This window comes from Typopeltis vanoorti, chromosome 6 (assembly GCF_054136105.1).
Source record: "Typopeltis vanoorti isolate ZY-2024b chromosome 6, IOZ_Tvanoo_1.0, whole genome shotgun sequence".
Lineage (NCBI taxonomy): Eukaryota > Metazoa > Arthropoda > Arachnida > Uropygi > Thelyphonidae > Typopeltis > Typopeltis vanoorti.
Window position 1 is genome coordinate 101,832,213 of NC_143554.1, and position 24,418 is coordinate 101,856,630.

General features: G+C 37.2%; 1 protein-coding gene and 1 long non-coding RNA gene across 2 annotated transcripts in view; both read right to left on the reverse strand.

Annotated features, from left to right (window-relative positions):
- LOC150105762 (uncharacterized) overlaps window positions 1–14,452 on the reverse strand; it is a 101,348-nt gene extending 86,896 nt beyond the window's left edge. Inside the window, exon 1 of the long non-coding RNA XR_016548431.1 lies at window positions 14,365–14,452. This is a non-coding gene — a long non-coding RNA (uncharacterized LOC150105762). The remainder of the gene's footprint in view (window positions 1–14,364) is intronic.
- Window positions 14,453–15,045: 593 nt separating this feature from the next.
- LOC150105763 (uncharacterized) overlaps window positions 15,046–24,418 on the reverse strand; it is a 167,830-nt gene continuing 158,457 nt past the window's right edge. The window contains exon 8 of the mRNA XM_090394549.1: window positions 15,046–15,102. Coding sequence (XP_090250675.1) covers window positions 15,046–15,102 — 57 coding nt within the window. The remainder of the gene's footprint in view (window positions 15,103–24,418) is intronic.

Genomic DNA, 24,418 nt, shown 5'->3' on the forward strand with positions numbered 1-24,418 from the left:
CGATGGGATGCAAAATATACACTTGGTAGGTAAACTTTAATGGAAGTAGAGAAGATGAGAGATCTAGGAGTGATGGTGGACAAAGACCTGAAATTCAGGGGCCATATTGCACAAGTTGTGAAGATATCACATCGGATAATGGCAATAATGTGGAAGGCCCTGACATGCAGAGATAGAGAGGTTATGATTCCATTGTATAAGGCCTTGATCAGGCTTCATATGGACTATTGTGCTCAGATTTGGTCGCTGGGTTTTCATGGTGATGAGGATATGTTGGAAAGGGTCCAGAGTTCACAAAGGGTAGTCAGTGGTCTTTGGAATGTGGAGTATGAGGATAGATTGAGAGAATACAAGCTAGTCAGGGGTTGTTATCAGGTCGACATGGAAGAAATTTTTCATAGAATGGGAGAAGGGAGTAGAACATAGGGCCACACTGGAAACTGTATAAGGAGGCTGTGAACAGAGGAGTAGGTTCTTTGCATGGAGGGTGGTTGGTGATTAGAATGCATTGCCTGGGTGTGTTGTGGGTGTAGACACATTGAATCAGTTTAAGGCATAGCTGGATGAGCACTTTGTGAAATAGTGTGTGTGTGTGTGTGTGTGTGTGTGTGTGTGTGTGTGTGTGTGTGTGTGTGTGTGTGTGTGTGTGTGTGTGTGTGCAATAGTATGTGTTGGATGAGCACTGTGTGCAATAGTATGTGTTGAATGAGCACTGTGTGCAATAGTGTGACCTCCCACAATGAGTCTCTGACTCCATGGCGGTCAAATGTTAATCTTCTTCTTTGAGTGCCATCTCCTATCGGAGGTCGGCAACCACCTTGGCAAATTTTGAGCGATTCTCAGCTATTCTGAGCAGTCTCTCAGAGTTCATACCAGTCCACTGTCTGATATCTGCCAGCCAAGATTTTCTTCATCTTCTTTGTCCTCTTCTTCTATTTATCTTCCCTTTTATAATCAATTGAAGTATCTTATATTTTTCATTACGAAGTAGGTGACCGAGATATGCAGTTTTCCTTCTTTTTATGGTATCTAAAAGTTCACGTGATTTCCTCATTTGTTCCAGTACTTCCTGATTGGACATTTTTGCTGTCCATGGGATTTTTAACATTCGTCTGTATAACCACATCTCAAAGGCTTCAAGTCTTTTTATTGATATTGTCTTCAAGGTCTAAGTTTCTGCACCGTACAGCAGTATAGACCATACATAACATTTAACCATGCGTACTCTAAGCTCTAAGTTTAAACTGCGGTTACACAGTGTTGATTTCATCAAGAGAAAATTTTTTCTTGCCATTTCAATTCTAACTTTTATTTCCATTTCTGGATTGCAATCTTCATTTAACCAGCATCCGAGATATTTAAACTTTGCCACTCTTTCTATTTGTTTCCTATTTAAAGAAAGTGCTAAATTAAGAATTGGTTTCTTACTTATGACCATGAATTTAGTTTTGGTGATATTTATTTTTAATCCCATTTTTTCACTCTCTGCATTTATTAGTTCGAAAAGATTTTGAAGATCCCGAATATTGTCAGCCAGAAGAGCTGTATCATCAGCATATCGGATGTTACTGATGATTTCACCATTTACACTAATCCATTCCTTTCTTCCTTCCAAGACTTTTTGAAATATGGCTTCTGAGTAGATGTTAAAAAGAAGAGGTGACAGCACACATCCTTGCCTTACTCTTCGTTTGATGTTAATGGAGTCTGTAATAATGTCATCAACTTGAACAGATGCCTTTTGGTTCCAATATAAGTTTTCAATGATCCTGATGTCTTTACCATCTAATCCAATTCTTTTTAATAGTACAATCATTTTAGCATGTTGGACTTTGTCAAATGCTTTCTCGAAGTCGATGAAGCAAATGAATATTACCTTGTTTTGGTCAATACATTTTTGAAATAAGATCTGAGAACAGAAAAGGGCCTCTCTTGTTCCCAAGCCGTTTCTAAAGCCGAATTGGGTATCACTGATGGTGTCTTCACATTTTCTGTATATTCTTTTTTGAATTATTTTCAGAAACATTTTGAGAACGTGACTCATTAGGCTGATCATTCTATAGTCATTACAAGTTTTCGCATTTACTTTTTTAGGTAGCATGATGAAGGTCGACTGTAACCAGTCTTGAGGGATTATGCCTGTATTGTAGATCTTATTAAATAGCTTTACTAATATGTTAATGTTGTCACCTTCTAATAACTTTACTATTTCTGCTGGTATTCTGTCATCCTTTTTGGATATAATTTCTCCCTTTTTGTTTCGAAGGATACAGAATTGTTTTTTCTTATATATACCTGAGGTCTCTTTCATCTTTTTTGTGTAGATTAAAACTGTCATGTTTTTCCTGTAGAATTTCTATTTCTTTACATTTTTCATTCATCCAGATTTCTTTTGCTTTTTTGATCTTGTGTTTAATAATTTTCTGAACCTCTGTATATTTTGTTGGATTATGATTTTTATATGATCTGCGTTGATCCATGAGAGAAAGAATTTCATCAGTCATCCAATCTTTCTTTTTTACTGCTCTATTAGGACATAAGGTATTGGTACATTTCTCTATGAAGACAGATTTCAATTTGTCCCACGATTCATCAATCCTCATGATGTCATCATTCTTGATAAGTGCTAGCTCTTGATTCAGATCTTGACTCAATTTGCTTCTTATCTCTGTGTTTTTTAATTTTCCCAAATCAAACCTTTTTTGTTGATGTTTCTTAAGCATAGCTTTCAGTCTAAGTTGTAACTCTGCCACCAGTAGGTTATGATCAGAAGCAATATCTGCACTAGGATAGGTTTTTGTACTCTTTATAGAACTTCGAAATCGTTGATTAATTAGTCAGAATATCAGAATAGGGAATATAGTCAGAAACCAAATTAATCAATTTGGTTTCTGACTATATTCCCATTATTATCCTGTGGTGATCGCCAAGTATACAATCTTCGAGGTGGTAGCTTAAACCACGTGTTTGTGATTATTAGCTCCTCTTCCTGGCAGAATTGAAAAAGACGGTCACCTCTCTCATTTCTTGTGCCCAGTCCATGTTCGCCAACTACATCTCCACTTCTACCTTTCCCAACTTTAGCATTGAAATCACCCATGACTATGTTAATATCATGCTTTTTTGTGTTTTTCATTAGTTCTTTTAATTGATCATAAAATTCTTCAATCTTGGTATCACTCTTGTCAGCAGTAGAGGCATAGACGTATAAGATTAACATCTAGTGGTTGTCCTTTCAGTTTTAATAACATCATCCTATCTGAGTAAGGGATGAAGCTCAACAGTGACTTATTGATATCTTTGTTTATTATTATTCCAACTCCGTTTTGATGGTTGTTTTCACAACTTCCAGAGTGATACATTGTCATGTCATTGACTTGAGTTTTGCCTGATCCTGGCCACCTAACTTCACTCATTCCTAAAATTCCAATTTCAAGTCTTTTCCTTTCTTGGATAGCATCTCTTAGCTTACCTGCTTCATACAAGGTTCTGACATTCCAGGTTTCTAGTTTTACTGAGCGCACCATGTTGAGCCCAGGGATTCTTCGCACCCCTGTCCCATTTAAGGGACGGCAGTAACTCGGGGCCATTTGTGTAGATTTGCTCGCCATGGTGGTTAGTCTGGAGAGAGAATAGGGCAGTAGTTTCTCCATTTGCTTTCTGCTCTGCAGTATTACAGACGTACACAATAAACTGTATTGCCATCTGCAATTTTCTAATCACAAGCTTTACTGTCATCATGAGACTTCAACCTTGTGTCAGTGACACAAGGTTGAAGGGTTCAGTCAGTTGATTGAACAGGATTCAATCAACTGACAAAGCTGCTTCGCTTTGTCAGAGGATTGAATCCTTTATTTTTCCTTGTAACCCTAGGTAGGGGACCTAACTGGGTACTGACAGTCGGAGCCAGCTGAGCCTGGGTTGTTTATAGAGGTCTGCTCCTCTAATGTTAATAGTAATAATAATAATAAAATAGTTACCATTTTAAAAACTAGGATGCTCATAAAAAAAAAAGCTAATTTTCTGACATGTAATAATAAACAAACTCATTCCCTGAGATGGACTGATTACCCTATTATTGAAATGGATCTGCCTTATTCTGCCATGCACAGAGGTGTCAAGGGTTCTCTCATCTGTGGTTGAACCGCACCTTGCTTCCAATCTCTTAATCAGGACAAAACACTAAAAATGCGCTGCATAAAGTAGTTGTGGTAAAAGTTGAGTAAGATTACTTCAAGTAAGATTTTTCTGCTTCTGGGAAGGAAAGTAAATTATTATTATTTATTTTTATTTTTATTATTATGATTATTACCAGAGACCTTCACGTAGTCAGGGACTCATCACGGGAGGCTCGTATCAACCACACCAGCTGTCATAACTATTCTTGAATTCATTCACACTACCTGTACTCATCACTTCTACAGGTAATCCATTTCAATTAAGCACTGGCCTATGAGAGAAAAATTCTAGATGCAATGATTCTCAACTTCCATTGATAGCCTCTATGATCATTTCAGAAGTTTGTAGATCTATGATATCACCCATCATTTCTCCTGTTTTCTAGTGTCTGCAGTCCACAAAAATTCTTGATCTGTCCTCATAATGTACATTCTGCAGTTTAAATATCATCTCTAACATCTCTCCATTGCATCATTGCATTCTCTCCACTGTATCTGCATCACTTCAGAAAACCAGACCTGTGTACAGTCTACCATTAATACTGTCTACACTACTAACACATGCTTCATTTTCCCCACTGAACTAGCACTCACTCTTAAAACACTTATCACACACTTCATTATTATTATTATTATTTAGACCTCCAAGGAGTCAAAAGACTCATCGTGGTAGGTCCTTCCTAGGAAACACAAGTCTATAAAGACTCATCATGAAAAGTCCCTACTAGGAAACACAAAGACTATCATAGCACTCCTTAAACTCATTGACCATTCTCGCTCTAACCACTATATCAGGCAATAGTGTGCAATGCATTGTAACATCTTCCACTCTTCACCCTCTTGCTCACAATTTCCTTCCATAACTTCCAGGGATGGCACATTGTCATCACTCCTTCCCACTGTTCAACCAAACAAAAAAAAATCCCCAGTGTCAACCCTGTAACCACCACTCAACAGTTTAAAAGACTCAATCATATCACCTCTCCTTCTTCTATCTACCAAACTCTGCGGTCCACATTCCCTCAGCCAAATCCTCATAACTAACATTGTACAGCCCTGAAACTGTCTTTGTTATCTGCCTCTGTACCCTTTCTACAGTTAATTTATCCCCTTCAAATCCTGGAGATTAAATCTGAGAACAATAGTACAAGCGTGGTCTGATCAGAGACTTATACATGGAATGATAACCATTTTATCTCTGCAGGTCAGTGTCCTTCTGATTATTGCAGCAGTTGTCTGTGTTACCTTCACCACCTTTGCAATATGTCCCCTAAATTTCAGGTTTCTATCAATCATCAACCCAGATCTCTTGTCTTCCCTACTTCCTCAAGTATAACTCCTCCCAGAGTATGCAGCATCCCATCGATGTTTCCCAAACCTCAAGACCTTACACTTCGCTGCATTAAACCGACACCCTCCATTCATTTGCTCATCTATCTAGCTTATTCAAACCCTCTTGCATGACTACCACATCCACACTATTATTTATAATCCCTCCCAGCTTCATATCATCTGCAAACGAATGAATATCCCCCTGCAATCCACTGACAATGCCATTGATCATCATCATCATCATCATCATCATCATGCATATCTTGGATTTAGGCCTAGCATGGCCTGTTCTGGCATTAGAAGTCATCGTTGAATCGTTTAAGAGGACGTCCTGGTTTTCTTTTTCCTAATGGCTTGTATTTTAAGGTTTGTTTTGGTAATCTTTCTGTTTTCATTCTTTGAACGTGTTACACCCATTTATGTTTATATTGTTTATAATGTCACTGATATAAAGGTTAAACATATAGGTCCCAGTACTGAGCCCTGTGGAACCCCACTTGTAACCCTCTGCCTCCTTGAAACTGCCCCATCATACACAACTCTCTGATACCTATCGAACAGCCAATCCTGAATCCAGTTGACCAACTTGACATCCAAAACCAAGTGCTGCAACTTAAATATCAGTTTATCATGTGGCACCCAGTCGAATGCCTTCACTAAATCCAAGAAAATGGCAGAATATGCCTTTCCCTCATCTACTGCTCTTGTAACTTTATTATAAAAGGTAGCATATTGCTAAAACAAGAGTGCCCCTTCACAAATCCATGTTGACTCCCACAGATAACATTACCCTCATCTGCCGAATGCTGTATACGTTCTTCACTACTTTCTCCAAGATCTTACTAACTACTGATGACACACAAACTGGCCTATAATTAGACACTTGCAGTCTGCTACCACACTTATGCAATGGCACTATCTTACCTTCCTTCCATTCCCTGGACACCTTTCCTGCAGCCAGACTTTCATTGAAAAGCCAGGTCAAAGGCACTGTCAGTTCCCTAGCACATTCTCTCAAAACACGTAGTGAAATACCATCCAGTCTCACAGCTTTACTGACATCCAGAGTACTCAGTATTTGAAACACACTCTCCTCCTGTACCTCTAAACCTGCCAAATCCTCTCTAGCATTAAAACTGACTCCTCCAGGATGAAATACTCCAATAAAGTGTTCATTGAACAATTCCACTATGTCCTCTGCATCAGTCACCCTATTCCCATTTTTATCCCACAATATCATTCTTCCATAGTCATTTCTCCTCCTACTGGCCACATATCTAAAAAATTCCCTAGGATTTTCTTTGGATCTTAGGGCCAATCTCCTCTCATATTCCAGTTTTGTCTTCCTTACCATACTAGTCACTCTTCTGGCCTGTGTCTTATACTCTTCATGCATCTTCTCTTCTCTTGTCTCCTTATATCTCTTCCACAGCCTCTTTTTCGCATGCAGTCCCTGTTTAATACTGTTTGTCATCCACTTTACTCCAAATTGTGTCCTCTTCTTTACTTGTGGAATATAGCTTACCATTGCTGCTAACAAATATTCCTTCACAATTTCCTAAGCACTAATGATATCCCGCCCTTCCAATTCCTCCCTCCACGAAACTTCTCCATACATTCCTTTGATATGCCTGCATGTCTAATGATGTCATCTCAGTTATTATCAATTCTTCTGATGCTATAACCAAATCCAAAACTCTTGAACCTCTTGTTCCCTCTGTTACATGTTTGCCTAAGACATTTTTCCCTCAAGAATTCTAGAAATTCCATTCCCTTATTGTTACGTGCATCTTCCTCTCCCCAATTTATACTGCTGTAGTTAAAATTTCTCATAACAATCATTCTTCTTGCACTTGCCACGCTCAACTATCTCAACATCTCCTGATCCCCACCCTCTGTGCTCCTTGGTCTGTAGCAACACCCCACTAAATATCCTGTCTTGCCGACCTCCACCTCACATCATATGCTTTCAAAATCATATGGTGTTAGTGTCACAGCCTTCCAAAGCCCCCACTCTTAGAGAACATAGGTCGTCACTTATCATAAGCAGTACTCCACCACCATGCTTTCCCTTCCTATCCTGCTGAAAAATGCTGTACCCTGTTACTTCTATTCCTGTTATTATATCCTCTTCTGTCAATCACGTCTCAGTGATCCCAATAATCTTTGGCCAGGCTGATGCTATTTGCTCTCCATCTCTTTCTCCTTCCATAAATCCTTCAACTTGAGCAATGAATACATCTCTCTCTCTCTCTCTCACACACTGCATCCAACAAAATAATGCAAATTCAATTTCACCCAGCCACATCTTTCCAGGCAGCTTCCTTATTGCTAGTCTAACCCCGATTTGCTTGAAAATGCACGAATTCTGTGTTATTATTGTGAAGTTACTTCCACAAGATACTAAGGGAATGCCAACATCAATCCAAACCATTATGAACTTCCACTTCACTACAATAAGCAAATTCCCCGTAAGAAAACATATATTAAGGAGAAATGAACCGCTGAAAGTAACATACACTGATAGGAGTAAAATAAAAGGAAATGTTGATTGTGTTTTCATAGTATATCACTGACAGTCCATTATACAAGAACACTGTTTCAAACTACACTCTCTTCTGTTCAAACAATCAAGCAGAACAACTTGCTATAGTTTATTCAATGTCATATTTTCAGGAATTAGACCTGAATACTTCTTCTCGAAAGATTTTATAGTGGCAATAGAATCACTATGGACAGCATTAATAAAACAAACAATAAATCTAGTAAAGAATCTCACCTTAGAAGGAAGAAATCAAGTTCTGCTAGGTTAAAGCAAATACTGGAGTAGTAAAAAATAAGCAAGTGAATCAGTTAGTTAAGGAAGCGGCTATTAACAAACACCTAGAAATAGTTCCATCTGCAGAAGAAATAAGCCAAAATAGTATGAAGAGGAATGGAAAAACAGCTAATCAACCATAGAAAGTAAACACCATTTCTACAAGTTTAACTATGCTATTAATGGGACATGGAAAATTTAGACACTACTAACATAAATTTCATATTTTGGCATCACCATTCTGCATCTGCTGTCCACAGATTCAACAGACCGTCAATCACCTACTCTACAACTGTCAGTTACTGGACTTCCCCCCAGATGCCTCTAATATAATGCATTATCACATAAGTAGCCAGTGTGTCAAAACAGAGACTTGTCCAAAAGTATTACCCAAAATTATTTAATTTTGTGAATAGGATCAATTTCCAATTATCAAAACAATAAAAATTAATGCCATTGATCCAAATTGCTACGAAAGTCCACCTCACTACAGTAAGTGGCCTCACCCAGCAAAGTAAACAAATATCAAGGAGAAGGAAATCTCTGAAAGTGACAAATTCCATACACTGATGGAAGCAAAACTCGAGGGAATGTCGGCTATTCTTTCGTTGCACATAACAGGTAGTCCATTACACAAGAACGCTGCTGTAGACTGCATCCTCTCTGTTCCAACAACCAAGCAGAACAACTTGCTATAGTTCATTCACTTATATATCTCGAGGAATTAGAAGTCAGCACCTCTCATCAAAAGAGAACAACAATTTACAGTGACAGTAGAAGCACTATAGACGGCATAAAAAACCAAAACAACCATATAGCATTAATAGAACAGACAAGAAAGCTGGTTTGGAATCTCATTATTGGGATGGGAAATCAAGTTCCGCTGGGTGAACACACATATTGGGGTTGCAGGAAACAAGAGAGAGAGCAGATCAGTTGGCTAAAGAAATGTCTAGAAACGAATGGGTAGAAACAAGTTACCAAAAGTACCGAAATCTGCTATAAAAACACTTGCAGAAGAAAGACGCTTAGACTTGTGGGAAGAAGAATGGAAAACATCAAAAAACATGCCATTTCTTCAGGTTTAACAACGCTACTAACGGGACATGGAAAACTAAGCCATTACTTACACAGATTCCATATCTTGGAATCACCATCATGTATTTGTAGTTCACAACTTCAACAGACTGTTGACCATATACTTTACAACTGCCAGCTACTGGACTCCATACGGATGCCACTGATGCAACACATCATTACTTCTGGAGACAAGTGGACAGTGTCAAAACAGAGACTTATCGAAAAGTATCACCCAGAACTAATTAAATTTGCCAATAAGATAAACTACCAGTTGTTGTAAAGTAACATAAATTACTGATATTGTATAAATTATATAGTGTAAATATATGTATATATGGATGTAAACGTCAGAATATGTACATATAGATGTAAAAATATAAATATGAATATTAATACAAAATTGGAAATGTAAATATGAATATTGATACAAAATTGGAAATGTAAATATGAATATTGATACAAAATTGGAAATGTAAATGTTAATCAGTACTTGGAGGCTGCATGTAATATATGCATTGTATGCAATGAAGCATGTAAGAATAACTTACCTCTTGGTAGGGTTACTATCAGGAGGAAAATATACACACACACATACACAAAAATAAATATACGAGGGTGGTCTTAAAAGTTCTCGGCTTTGACTGTGTGGGTTTTCTAAAAACTGAAAATATTCAGTTTTTAGAAAACCCACACATACAGGCAGATACTTACACAAACAATCACACCATCATCCTTTTCAACAATATGGCATATTAAAAACACTAACCCATAGAGCGAGAGCAATCTGTTCCAATGACAAGGCTCTTACTGCTGAACTGACTCACTTACGCCACACCTTCTTGGCCAACGACTACAATCCACATAAAATAAACAAAATACTAAACACTCCTAAGAAACCCCTCCCACCATCCACCACAAAGAACTACAACAAAACAGTCACCATCCCTTACATTAAAGGCACATCCGAAAAGATCTCAAGAATTCTCAATAAACATAAACTACGCACTACATTCAGACCATGTAGCAAATTAGCCACCCTCATCCGCTCACCCAAGGACAGCATTCCTCCTTTATCACAGCCAGGAGTCTACCAAGTACCCTGCTCATGCAATCAAGCCTACTACGGTCAAACAGGAAGAACTGTGAACATCCGCATCAGTGAACATAAAAGATACGTCCGGAATTATCATTATGGGAAGTCGGGCCTAGCAGACCATGCTCTGGATACCCCTGCACACAGGATCAACTGGAAAAACACAAAAGTACTACACAGAAACCCGTATAAATAGAGAGATTGTTCTTAGAGGCGACAGAAGCCCTAAAACACACTCCAAATCTCAACAAATATGGTTGTATTAACTTGCCGAAGATCTGGGAGACAGTCATATTAAGAAAAAACTAGCACTTTTCTAGGACTCTAGTAATATATGATAGCTTTTTTTTTTTTTTTTTTCAGATAGAAGGCGCCAAAATCAGGACTCTAGTCTTTGTGTTGCTGCTACAATTTTGTTTAAGTACACCATGTTGTTTTAGTCTCGCGTATTGTGACAAACAGTGTTTTTGTGCTCTGAAGATGCTGGTTATAACACCAGCGAAATATCAGCATCAAGTTAATAAATTAATTATTTACTTACTTTCTGTGTTCTGTTATACCGTTAAAATAATAAACAACATTCTATCGAATAGTTCGTTTCATACAGCTGTCTGAAGCAAAAGTGTTGTCTGTATCCTTTGAAATGGATAAAATTGAGTATCATACAGTTATAAATTTCTTTGTGAAAGAAGGTTTAACGCCAAAAGAAATTCATTCGAAGTTCATAAAAGTTTATGGGCACTCTTCTCCTTCGTTTTTGATAATTAAGAAATGTATTACCGAGTTTAAACATGGCCATACCAGTCTTGAAGATGATCCACATGAAGAACGTTCAAGGCACGATATGATATTGGATGACCAGAGAGTCAAAGTGCATGATATTGCTGAGACTATAGGCATTTCAAAAGAATGTGTAAGATATATTTTGCATGAACAATTGCAAATAAAAAAGCTTTGCACAAGATAGGTGCCACCCTTGCTCAGAGCAGATCAAAAATGCACTCGCATGAAAATCTCTGAACAGTGCTTGGAGCATTTTAACAAGAATAAAATTGATTTTGTGCATCGATTTATTAGTATGGATGAGACTTAGATTCACCATTACACACCAGAATCCAAACAACAGTCAATACAGTGGACAGAAGCCAGATGTTCAGCACCAAAGAAGATTCCATCAGCAGGAAAGGTCATGGCATCGGTATTTTGGGATTTTGTTTATTAATTATCTTGAAAAGGGTAAAACAATAACCGGGGAATATTATTCCGATCTTTTAACCAGACTAGATGAAAAAATTTGTGAGAAAAGACCATGTTTGCAGAAGAAAAAAATCATCTTTCATCAGCACAATGCGCTTGCCCATGAAGGTGTTTTGGCAATGGAAAAATTAAGGGATCTGCACTATGAATTATTGGAACATTCACCCTGTTCTCCAGATTTAGCTCCCTCTGACTTCTATCTCTTTTCAAAACTAAAACTCTTCCTCACTAGTCAGCATTTTCTTTGATTCAAGAGGTGAATGCAGCTGTAGAGGACTATTTTGCAGATCTTACTGAGAACCACTACAAGGAAGGGATAATGGCACTGGAGCATCGCTGGAATAAACATATTAGTCTTAAGGGAGATTAGGTTGAAAAATAAAAATAATTTTGAAATTATAAATTCGTTTTTTCATTGTTAGGCAGAGAACTTTTCAGACCACCCTCGTAAATGGGAATTAAATAATGTAAATACATGTAATTGTAAGTACTTGTAATACTCAGTAATACCTGTAATACATTACTTGTAATGTATTACAAGTAATAGTACTTGTAATACTTGTAATACATTTCTGTTCAGAGTTTTTCGATCACCATTTTGATATTGCTTGTTTCATTTAGCAGTTTTTCAAAGTAATTACTCCAGACATCTAGAATATTGTTATGGTCAGTTTTCATGTCACATTTATGATCTCTGATTCTTTTTAAAGCACTTTTCCTCCATTTCTAAGCTTTTTCAATAGACTCCAGAATATTTTGCCACCTTCCTGATTTTTATTTTCTATGTTCTTGCCAGTTTTCTCAGGACTTTTGTCTACCTAGTTTTATACAGTGCTTTGCTTTCTTACATTTTTTCTCTGTATTTTTCAAGAGCACAAGCTGACTTATTTGCCAGGAACTTTTGATATGCTTTCTTCTTTTTCTTCACTGCCTCTTTAACTTCCTGAGTCCACCATGGAGTATGTAGAAAATAAAATTACCTCCTGGTAGAGAATACTTGGAGGAAAAAACTTAAAAAAGCACACACACATACACGCACACACAGAAGTGAACTGCAGGAAACTTATGAGTCTAGGGATTTGTGAGTGATGGTTAACTGGGAGTTGGAGTTCAGAGGACATATTGAAAAAGTGAGAAAATAGCTCAAAGGATTTCTTAAATGTTGCAGAAAGTTCAAAGACAGGGAGATCATTATTATCCCTCTTTATAAAGCTCTGATATGGCCACATCTGCATAGATCTGATTGCCTGTGTTCTTTGAGGATGAGAAGTGGTGGAGAGATTCAGATACAGGTGACTAAGACAGTGACAGGCCTATGAAATGTACCCTCTGAGGATAGAATGAAGTTTAGTTGACAGGCAGGAAAGAGAGCACATGATAAAATCCATACATTACTAAAGGGGGTTTTATAGGATTGATGCAGAAGAAATCTTTCAATATGTGACAAGAGAGGAGAGAACAAAGAATCACTCCAGGAAACTGTATAAAAGCATGATTAACCAGAGCACGAGGATCAGCTTTCCAACAAATCAATCAATGCCTCTACAAGTCAAAATATAACAATGTATATTCATCTACTTTGCCCAATGCATTCGTCATCTTGTTGTAACAAGTAAGGAAATGGCTAAAAACACACCCTCCCTATAACAAAGCCATGATGATCATCACAAAGACTTTGATGGAATATGTTTATTTCATGAATTTGATTAACTGCAAGTGACTAGTCAAATATAAATTGATGCGGCATGAAATACTGATCACCATTGCACACCTTTTTATTAATAAACTTTATGATATCTGATCTATTGATATGTTTACATCCTTTTTAAGATGTAGACATATTTTAGGATTTGTCTTTAAAATGAAAAAAATGTTTGAATATGACATCAATAAATAGAAACTTTCATTAAAGGTAATCATGATTAAGCAAAAAAAACAAAACAAACAAACAAAAAAAAACAGACATAAACTATTATTATTATTATTCAGGCCTCCATGGAGTCAAAAGACTCATCGTGGGAGGTCCTTCCTAAGAAACACAAAGTCTATCAAGACTCATCGATGGGAGGTCCCCCCCCCCCCTAAGAAACAAAGTCTATCATACCACTCCTTGAACTCATTGACCATTCTCACTCTCACCACTCCATCAGGCAATGCATTCCATGGTTCAACCACCCTCCATGCAAAGAAACCACTCCTCACCCTCTTGCTTACAGTTTCCTTTTGTAACTTCCAGGGATGGCCTCTTGTCATCACTCCTTCCCGCTGTTCAACCAAGCAAAAGAACTCCCCAGTGTCAACCTTGTAACCACCTCTCAACATAATATTTCAAATCGAAATGCTTCATCTAATAAGGTAGAAAAATTTAAATAACAACTGTACAGAGAAGTGCAAATTCACATTTTGCTGTAAACTGCTCAAATGAAGCAATTAAAAATAGCTGACTTTGGTAATGACTTGTATAAAAGGTAAAGTACTGCCAATAGAAATTAGTTCATTACAATAAAATACATTCAGTAAATGAAAGTACCATTTCATAGGTACTATGTAACTCATGATATAGTTATCTAATCAATTCAAGAAAATATGATTACTGTAACACTTACAGTCATTTCACATCTTAACAGTTGAATCTCACAACCTGAGCATGCAGTTATGGCCATGGGACAGTATCTACTCGAGTGATCTGCATAATCTTTTTTCTCCATCTTACTAGAGCATTTCTGGCATTGCACTTCAGTGGACTCACACATCTCCTTGTGTTGCTGAACAAAGCAAAGAAATCATAAATGACATAAATGGCAAATATTTCCATTTCAGCATGTGTAATTTGTTACTTATATATCGTTAACAATACATGAAATTTATTGGAAAAAATGAATATTAAATAATTGTGTGTTCATATTTTGAATGTATCATTTCAAATAGAAGTAGATAACTCATATTTACTATGATAATATTACATGAACTTTTGGATATATGAATTGCATGAGTTTCTAGATTATATGAATTGCATGAGTTTTTACACCCTCTGTCCAAAAAAGAAACTGATCTTTTGATAGAAAATAAAACACAGGCCAATTATAATTATTCAAATAATTTATTTCAATCAATATACTCTCCCTCAGCTATGATTCAGCATTTGACACAGTCAATTAATTCATTAAATGAGTTTTTTATATTGGTTTTTGGGAAACATCAACAGTATTATCTCATTCCCACATATTTTCCTATCAATAAAATTTCCTCATCTGTTGCCATCCACAAAAGACAAACTGTCACCTCTGTCATTTACCAGATACGTTGTGAATGTAATCTACCATACTTTCGGCAGACAGGCCATTCTGTGGAAAAAAAGAATTAATGAACATTAATATTATATCAAATACATGAAACCTCAAAACTCTGGTCTGGCAAAGCATAGTATTGACACTAAACACATTATACAGTGGGACGAAACTCGTCTTCTCCATAGAAGCAGGTTTAAATATGAATGCCTTTTCAAAGACAGTTGCGAAGCCCTTTTATATTGGCCAAATCTGAATTGGAAGAATGGTCTTTCTCTCCCAAAAGTTTGGAGATTCTTATTTTATGTATTCATCAAAAATAGTTTTTAATAATATTATTAAAAACTATTCAGTGTGTAGAAACAAGAAAATCAAAGAAACTGGTTTCTTTGATTTTCTTGTTTCTACACACTGATTTGTTATTAATATTTGTTGTTAATATGTTATTAACACACTGATTTGCTTGTTTCTATGCACTGATGATGTACTGTTATTTTCAGTACTAAATATCTGTACTTACATCTCATTAAAGTTAATTGCTCTGGTTATCATGTAATTTATTGCTGAAAGACTTTTTTATTCAGTATACAGAAAACCTACCAGCAGTGATAGATTTTTCCATGCGTCTGCTTACCACCCCCTCTCCAACACACACACTTTGCAGAAGGCAGGAATAATTAAAACTCTAAAGGAACAGCGCATGCATCTTCATCAACACAGAGAAGTGAAATAGAGAACTTTTTAACCTCATCCATACTCTTTCCTAAATGATTACGGGCATAAGATATCCATCAGAATTTCGAAAACAACCCCACCAAGATATTGACACATGAGCAAGATTGCAAAGGTGCAGTCACCCTTCTTACACATTGTAACATTACGTACTAAATTTTTTGAATTCTCCAAAGGTATGGCATAAAAGTGGTTTGTCCCAAGATCTTCTGATTCTTACACTCGCTGAATTTTTTTTTTAAATACTTTTTTTGTTGTCATATTGTTGCAAATAAGTGCAAGTCTATTCTATAATTAATTTTTCAATAACTTTGTTAATTTCAGAAACTAAAAAATCTAAAGGAAGTTTTAAACATGCTACCGGATAAGACGTCTATAGACGTCAAGGTTATCATGGATGCGAATTGCATATTAAAATTGTAATACCATTGATATGACATTGAAATATATGATGGATATGAAGCGTATGAGGATGCATATTTGATCCATAATGGCCAGTAAGGTGGTTAAACAAAATGCATCTCATGGCAGCCACATGTCACAAACTATTTGCACTAAAAGTTTAAATTCAAATAATTTGAACTACACAGTCAAAACTCTCTGCTAAATTTCAGAATCATTTGTGTCTTAAATTGTAACAATCCTCAGTGACTCTTTCGCTACTGGTACATGCATCTATACATGCTTAAGTATGTTTATGTCACATGTTGGAATAGATGTACAGGTTATATGCATGCAGATAATACTCTGACTTTTTAAGCAGCTGTGTTGTTGGTTATTAACAAATCTTAAAGTGCAGTCTAATAAGAATTAATATTAAACACATTTAATTAATATTAACATCACTCTTTTGTACTTCTTAAACTCTTTAAGAGATCACTGTTTAAAAATGAAATGCATGATACAAAATATAGTGAAAACACTGGAAATTATTATGGTAATTGTGACAAAGAACACACACTGTTCTTTCTCACAGTTGCATCAAGGATCAAATATTTGGAATGAAAGTAATGAGTGCAAGCCATTAATTTATTATAATGCAACAAACACAAATTATTATAAATACATTTATAATGATTTGCATTTGAATGAAATATTACTTCTCCCAAAATTGCTTTCATCTAAGAGGAAAAGGTATGCCACCAGTGTTACTAAATTTTAAAAAGGAGTATGCAGGTACTGAAGTTTTGGGAAACACTGTTCTAAACTTCAGTCTACTGTCAATCATAATTCCCAGATCTCGAATCTCACCCACTTCCTGCAGTTTTCCGAAAGTCATGTGAACAATTTGTGTTCACTGGCGATGGCAACTGCATCAGCACCTCTGCCTGATGAATTAGTGGAAGTGGAAAGGGAAAGCTAGCCAGCATTGTGAACATTAAAATTATCATGGTTTCTGGGGATTTAGGACAACCTGAATATTAGGAAAGATGAAAAGGAGAAAATAAATATTTAAAGAAAAGCAATCAAAGAGTGTGCAGAATGATTAGTGATATCATTAGGAGATCAACTGAAACAGAAAATGAATTAGGTAGAATGGGAAGGAGAAATTTTTAGCTAACATCAGTAGCATTTGGAATAAAGGGGAGGTGTTGGCATTGGTTAATTTAATTTGGCTGAAAGTTATAAGCACCAGCGAGACTATTAGCAGACAACAGTTGGAGGGATACAATGAAGAGGTATAGTATTTTAACAGAGAACAGGGGGTGGCAGTGAGAGAATGGGTTTTGCTAACACAGCAGAAAAACAGAAGCCAAAAAGAGTAAGAATGCATAAGGAGAACATGAATATAGAAGTCAGGCTGTCTGATGTGAGATAGAGGATAACAGAATGAAATATATATAGTTGGTGTTGCAACTATATATTTCAAGGGAGAATGTGGATGGTATGCATCAGCAAATGGGACAGGATAAGTATTGTTGTGATGGATTTCAACCATGGAAGACAAAGACCAGAAGGAGGAATGGTCACAGGGAGGAAAGGAAATAGAATTTATATAATTGCTAAGAGATAACTGCTTGACACAACATATCATGGAGGGAGCTTTGAGTTTAAGAATGCACAATTTGGTGATAGCATCATACATCAGAGAACACACATCAACTAGAGAGAGAAATTACATAGTTTTAATCTAGGAAACTGCTAGATATGCAGAATTATCATTTAAGAGGAGATGTTATGCAGAATTACAAAGTAAACAATTATGACAAATTGATTAGCTAGTATGAAGCAGTGTCAGGAGGTAATAATCTGCAGAAGAACAGTTAGCGATACAGGAAAGATGGTCAAACAGTATCATGCTGCAGTGGCACACTCAGGATTTAATCTTCGGGGGCGAGCACTCGAGATATAATCTCGAGGGGGGGGGGCTGCGTTGAGTAGACGATTTGAGAATAGATATTACACATTGTGTCTGCAGTGATCACCAATACATGAAACCCATGATCTCCTCTGGCACGGCTCGGGCAAACGAAGTAGCACTTGGTCCGCCTGAGCACTACCTCGTTCACCATGCATTCACAGCGGCCGTGATCTATAGGGTACTCCCACCTTACACAACATAAATCAAAAAAATCTATTTTAATTAGGAAAAGATTTTTGATAATATATCACCCTGTATTCTGAAGGAATTTGCCAGGGAGTTGACACCTGCCTTGACATATTTTTTTAATACGAGTCTTACACTCGGTCGAATTCCTACGGAGTGGAAGCAGGGTAAGATTGTGCCACTTCATAAAGGAGGTGATCGAACTCAAGCATCAAATTATAGGCCTATTTGTGTGTCAGGTGTTGTGGTTAGGTTGTTGGAAAAGCTTGTGAGAACTAGGATCCAGAGTTGGGTTGACAACAATGGTATTATCTTTGATGGACAGCATGGATTTGCTAAAGGGAGGTCATGCTTTAGTAATCTACTTACTTATTACAATAAAGTGAATGCTTCCTTGGACAGAGGAGAAGGATACACAGTAATATACTTCGATTGGGCTTGCCTTTGATAGAGTACCTCATGATAAGTTGACAGTCAAACTAGAGCAGATGGGGTTGGATATTAGATTAGTGCATTGCATTGGAAACTGGCTATCTGATAGGCATCAACAAGTTGTGTATGGGGTGCAATATCCAGGAAAAGGAAAGTCACTAGTGCAGTGCCTCAGGGGTCTGTTTTAGGGCCATTACTGTTTAACTTGTATATTAATGATATAGGTGGAGATTTGGATGGAGATATTCAGTTGTTTGCAGATGATGCAAAGTTGGGACGAACCATGAAGAGTAGTGAAGATGTTGTGGCCTTACAAGAAGGCTTGAATAAATTGAGTGATTGGGCACGGAAATGGGGATGTGAGTTCAATGTTGCAAAATGTGAGGTTTTAAAATTTGGAAAACAAAGTTGGGATGCAGAATTTATGCTTGGTGATGATATATTGTTGGAGGTGGAAAAAATAAGAGATCTGGGAGTGATTGTGGATAAGGATCTGAAATTTAGGGAACACATAGCCAAAATTGTGAAGACAACACAAAGGCTTCTGGGAATGATGCAGAGGACACTGACTTGTAGAAGTAGGGAGATTCTTGTTCCATTGTATAAATCTTTGATTAGGCTACACATGGACTATTGTGTCCAGATTTGGTCACCTGGTTTTCAGAAGGATGAAGACATGTTGGAAAGGGTCCAAAGGCGACTGACTAAGGTAGTTTCTCACCTCTGGAATGTCGAGTATGAGGAAAGATTGAGAAGATGTAATTTGCAGAGTCTGGTGGACAGGAGGAAGAGGGGGGGGGGGGAGATATGATAGAGACATACAAGTTGGTAAGGGGTTGTTATAGGATCAATGCTGGAAAAGTTCTACAGAAAATAGTGGGAGATCAGGGGAGAACCAGAGGTCATCCCTGGAAACTGTATAAAGAGAGTGTGAGTAGGGGGAGTGAGAGGCAGGTTTTTTTCGTGCAGAGTTGTAAATGATTGGAATCCCAAAATAGTGGAGATCAGGGGAGAACCAGAGGTCATCCCTGGAAACTGTATAAAGAAAGTGTGAGTAGGGGGAGTGAGAGGCAGGTTTTTTTCGTGCAGAGTTGTAAATGATTGGAATGCCTTGCCTGAGAGTGTGGTGTCTGCAAAGAGTTTGAGTGTGTTTAAGACACGGTATGATGAGCTGTGTGTGTGTGTGATAAAAGGACCTCCCAGAAGAGTCTTTGACTCCATGAGGTCTTGGGGTAATAACAATAATGATAATAATAATAATCTCATGTGATGTCTTCACAACTTGTGCAATGTGACCTTTGAAATTCAGATCCTTGTCCACCACCACTCCAAGGTCTGTTATCTCTTCAACATGCAGCAAAATTTTCACACCAAGTGTATATTTTGCATCCCATTCTTGCCTACCAAATTTCAGAGAACCTTACACTTTGCAACGTTGAATTGACAGTTCCTTACTGTTGCCCACGCATACAATCAATTCAAGCTGTCCTGTAAGGCCATATAATCCACAAAGAAGTGGAAGTAAGGAAAAATTGTTCCACTTCACACTTCCACTTGGTAATAAGGCTAAAGCAACAAAGTATAGTAGTTGTAGTTAAGGTACTGGAGTGGTTGGTGAGAGGATACAAAAGTGAGTTGATAACAGTGGTATTCTTTGTGCTTTTCAGCATGGATTTGTCAGGTAGAGGTCATGTTTTACCTACTTGCTCATGTACTACAACAAGTTGACAAATGCATTGGACATGGAAGATGCATATACAGTAGTATAGTTTGATTTTGCAAAGGCTTTTGGTAGATTGACACACCACAAGTTGGTCACTAAACTGAAGCAGATGGGATTGAGTGATATGTGAGTTGTATTGGTGAATGGCTATCAGATAGGTATAAGCAATTTGTCTATGGGAGACAATATCTCGAAAGAGGAAAATCATTAATGGTATGACCCCAGTTTTGGGACCATTGTTATTTAATTTATATATTAATGATATTTGAATGGGTTTAACTGGAAATATACAACTTTTTTGCATATGATGCAAAACTGGGAAGATTGATAAGAAATAAAGCAGATGTTGTGGTCGTACAGGATGACCTGAATAGATTATATGAGTGGGCAACAGTATGGAACTGTCAATTTAATGTTCAAAGTATACACTTGGCATGGAAATTCTGAAGGAAGTTGAGGAGATAAGAGACCTTGGAGTGGTTGTGGTGGAAAAGGATCTAAATTTCAGAGGTGGTCACATTACACAAGTTGTGAAGACATTATATGAGATTATGGCAAAGATGCAGACGACCTTAACTTGTAGAAATAAAGAGGTTCTCATTTCACTGTATAAGGCCTTGATCAGACCCCTCGTATGGAATATTATGCACAGATTTGGTCACCTGGTTTTCATGGTGATGAGAATATATTAGAAAAGATCCAGAGAGGCATGACTAAGGTCATAACTGGTCTTTGGTATGTGGAATATGAGGACAGATTGAGTGAATGCAGTTTGCAAAGCATTGTGAATATGAGGAAGAAAGGGGGATATGATTGACACATTCAACTTGGTGAAGAGTGGTCAGCAGGTTAATGTGGAAGAAATTTTTCATAGAATGGGAGAAGGGGGTACAACAATGGGATATACCTGGAAGCTGTATAAGGAGGCTGTGAGCAGGACATAAGGATTAGATTCTTTGCATGGAGAGTGGTTGGTAAATGGAATATGTTGCTTGACATGTGGTGAATGTAGTTACATTGAATGAGTTTAAAATATGGTTTGATAGACTTTGTATTGATGGACAGTATTTGCCTCACACAATGAGTCTATTGACTCCATAGAGGTCTGGTGTTAATACTACTACTACTACCACTACTAGTAATAATAATAATAATATTCTCATAGATTATATATGAAAATTTTTGAATATTCATTGGTGATAGCAATGCCTTGGCATTTCCACTGTGAAGATGGAAGAAAGCCAGATAGAGCCAGCTAAATTCCTTTGAAATTAAATATTAAATTTAATTCCCTTTGTAAAAAGTCTTAATGGAGAGAATAAAGATAACCAAGTTATAAAGAATGAAAATTAAACAATTCCAAATGACTGATGACATCAGAAGAATGAGAGTAACAAGTGAATTTGAGGGAATGAGATAAAGGGATTTTTAGTAAGAGGGTAAAAAAATTCTGGGTTGGATTTGGACAACACACACACCGATTAAAGACAGAAGAATACATATACATTAAATGCCACCTTTAAGATCTAAATGGTTAAAAGTGTGTAACGGGGAAAAGTGATGAATGATGATTGAAGAGTTGATTGCTGAATTGGAGTGCTTCAGGGTCAAAGCTGTATAACTGAGAGGAGCCTTCCACATAGCCTTTAAAGGAATGTGAAGAACTGACCAGTGCTTCTGACCTAATGTCCAATCCTCACTTTCTCGTGGTGCACCCTGTTAGATATCTACCTGGATACTGAACGAATGAGGATAGGCTGGCAATCTGGGATTTAGCCGACCAAATTGTATTCTTATTGGCTTAAACCACAATATTAAATGATGGTACAACATGATAGAATTTCATGCCAGCTGGGTTGTCGCCCAGTTAAACAAGGCCCTTGTTGTTTTCGCCAGGGAACCAGGGCGAACAGCAAAAAGTCAGCTACTGAACAAATCCTAAAACACACCCCAACTCAATATCACCAGAAGAGAAGATCGGTACTATCAACATAAGAAGTCTGAATGGCAAAGAAATGGTGCTAACTGACGAATTGGATAAGTACCAGATCGACATAATAGGGGTGACTGAAACAAAAAAGACAAAAACTGGTGAGATCTTTCTGAGCAATAAATACAAAATGTTATATTCAGGCAATGACAAGCAAAGAAAACAAGAAGTAGCCATAGTATTCAACACTAAATACGAGGCTAATATTTTTGAATGGCAGGCAGTCTCAAGTAGAGTGATGTGGGTAAATATGAGAATAGGGAACTGGACAATGAGACTTATTTGTGCCTATGGTCCCCAGAAGGTTCTACTAAGATAGACGTGGAGGAATTTTTTGAGGCTTTAGAAAAAGCAACTGACACAATGAAAAATTAATCCTTGTTGGGGATCTAAATAGCACAGTAGGAAATTATTATCAGACATACAAAAATATTTTGGGAAAATTTGGAGAAAAGAGCAAAGCTAATAATAATGGCAAATACTTGTTGGATTTCTGCTCAGGACATGGAATGGTGATTACTAACACCATGTTGAAACATAAAATTGTGCACAAATTCAGATGGAGAGAAGAGGCAAGGAATAGGAAAAGTCTCATTGACTATATTATTGTTGATAGTGATGTTTTCTCTCTGGTGCAGGACACTAGAGTGTACAGAGGATTTGAAATTGGAAGTGATCACTATTTAGTCTTGAGCAGGATAAAATTGAATTTCATATTAAAAAGAAGAACATGTAAAAAGTTTTCAAGCAAATAAAAGTTGAGCAGCTCTCAGATGTGAACTGTAGACTAAAATACACAAATATTATTAAAAAAAAATAGTGAAAGAGTTTGAGAACAGGAACCAAACCTTGGAGATTCAGTGGCAAGCCTTCAAGAAAACCCTGATTGATTCTGCCAGAGAGGCATGTGGTGAGGTTGTCTGCAAGGATAGAAAAATCAGAACTCCATGGTGGACACAGGAATTTAATGAGACAGTGAAGGAAAAGAAGAAAGCATATCAAAAGTTCCTGGTATATAAGTCAGCTTGTGCTCCTAGAGAATACAGAAACAAATGTAAGAAAGCTAAACACTGTGTAAAAACTAGCTAAACAAAAGTCATGGGAAGACTTGGGTAAGAAACTGGAAAATAAATATCAAGAAGGTGGCAAGATATTCTGGAGGGTATTGAAGAAGCTCAGAAATGGAGGAAAGAGTAATGTAAAAGGAATTAGAGACATGAAGGTGATATGAAAACTGGAGAAAAAGATATCGTTGAAGTATGGAGTAATTACTTCAAAAAATTGCTAAATGAAACCAGCAGTGATGACAGCACAGTGATAAAAAACACTGACCAGGCATGCAGGACATGGACTGGTTATTATCATTCAGGCCTCCATGGAGTCAAAAGCCTCATCGTGGGAGGCCCTCCAAAGAAACACAAAGTCCATCAAGACGCATCAAGGGAAGGTCCTGCCCTAAGAAACACAAAGTCTATCACACCACTCCTTAAACTCATTGACCGTTCTCGTTCTCACCACTTCATCAGGAAATGAATTCCATGGTTCAACCACCCTGCATGCAAAGAAACCACCCCTCACCTGGAAGTTACGAAAGGAAACTGTAAGCAAGAGGGATGGCCTCTTGTCATTACTCCTTCCCGCTGTTCAACCAAGCGAAAGAACTCCCCAGTGTCAACTGTAGTCACCTGTGAACAGTTTAAAAGTCTCAATCATATCACCTCTCCTTCTTCTATCCCCAAAACACTGCAGTCCACATTCCCTCAGCCATATCCTCATAACTAACATTGTACAGTCCTGAAACTGTCTTTGTTATCCACCTCTGTATCCTTTCTACAGTTAATTTATCCCCTTCAAATCCTGGGGACCAAATCTGAGAACAATAGTCTAAGTGTGGTCTGATCAGAGCCTTATACAATGGAATGATAACCATTTTATCTCTGCAGGTCAG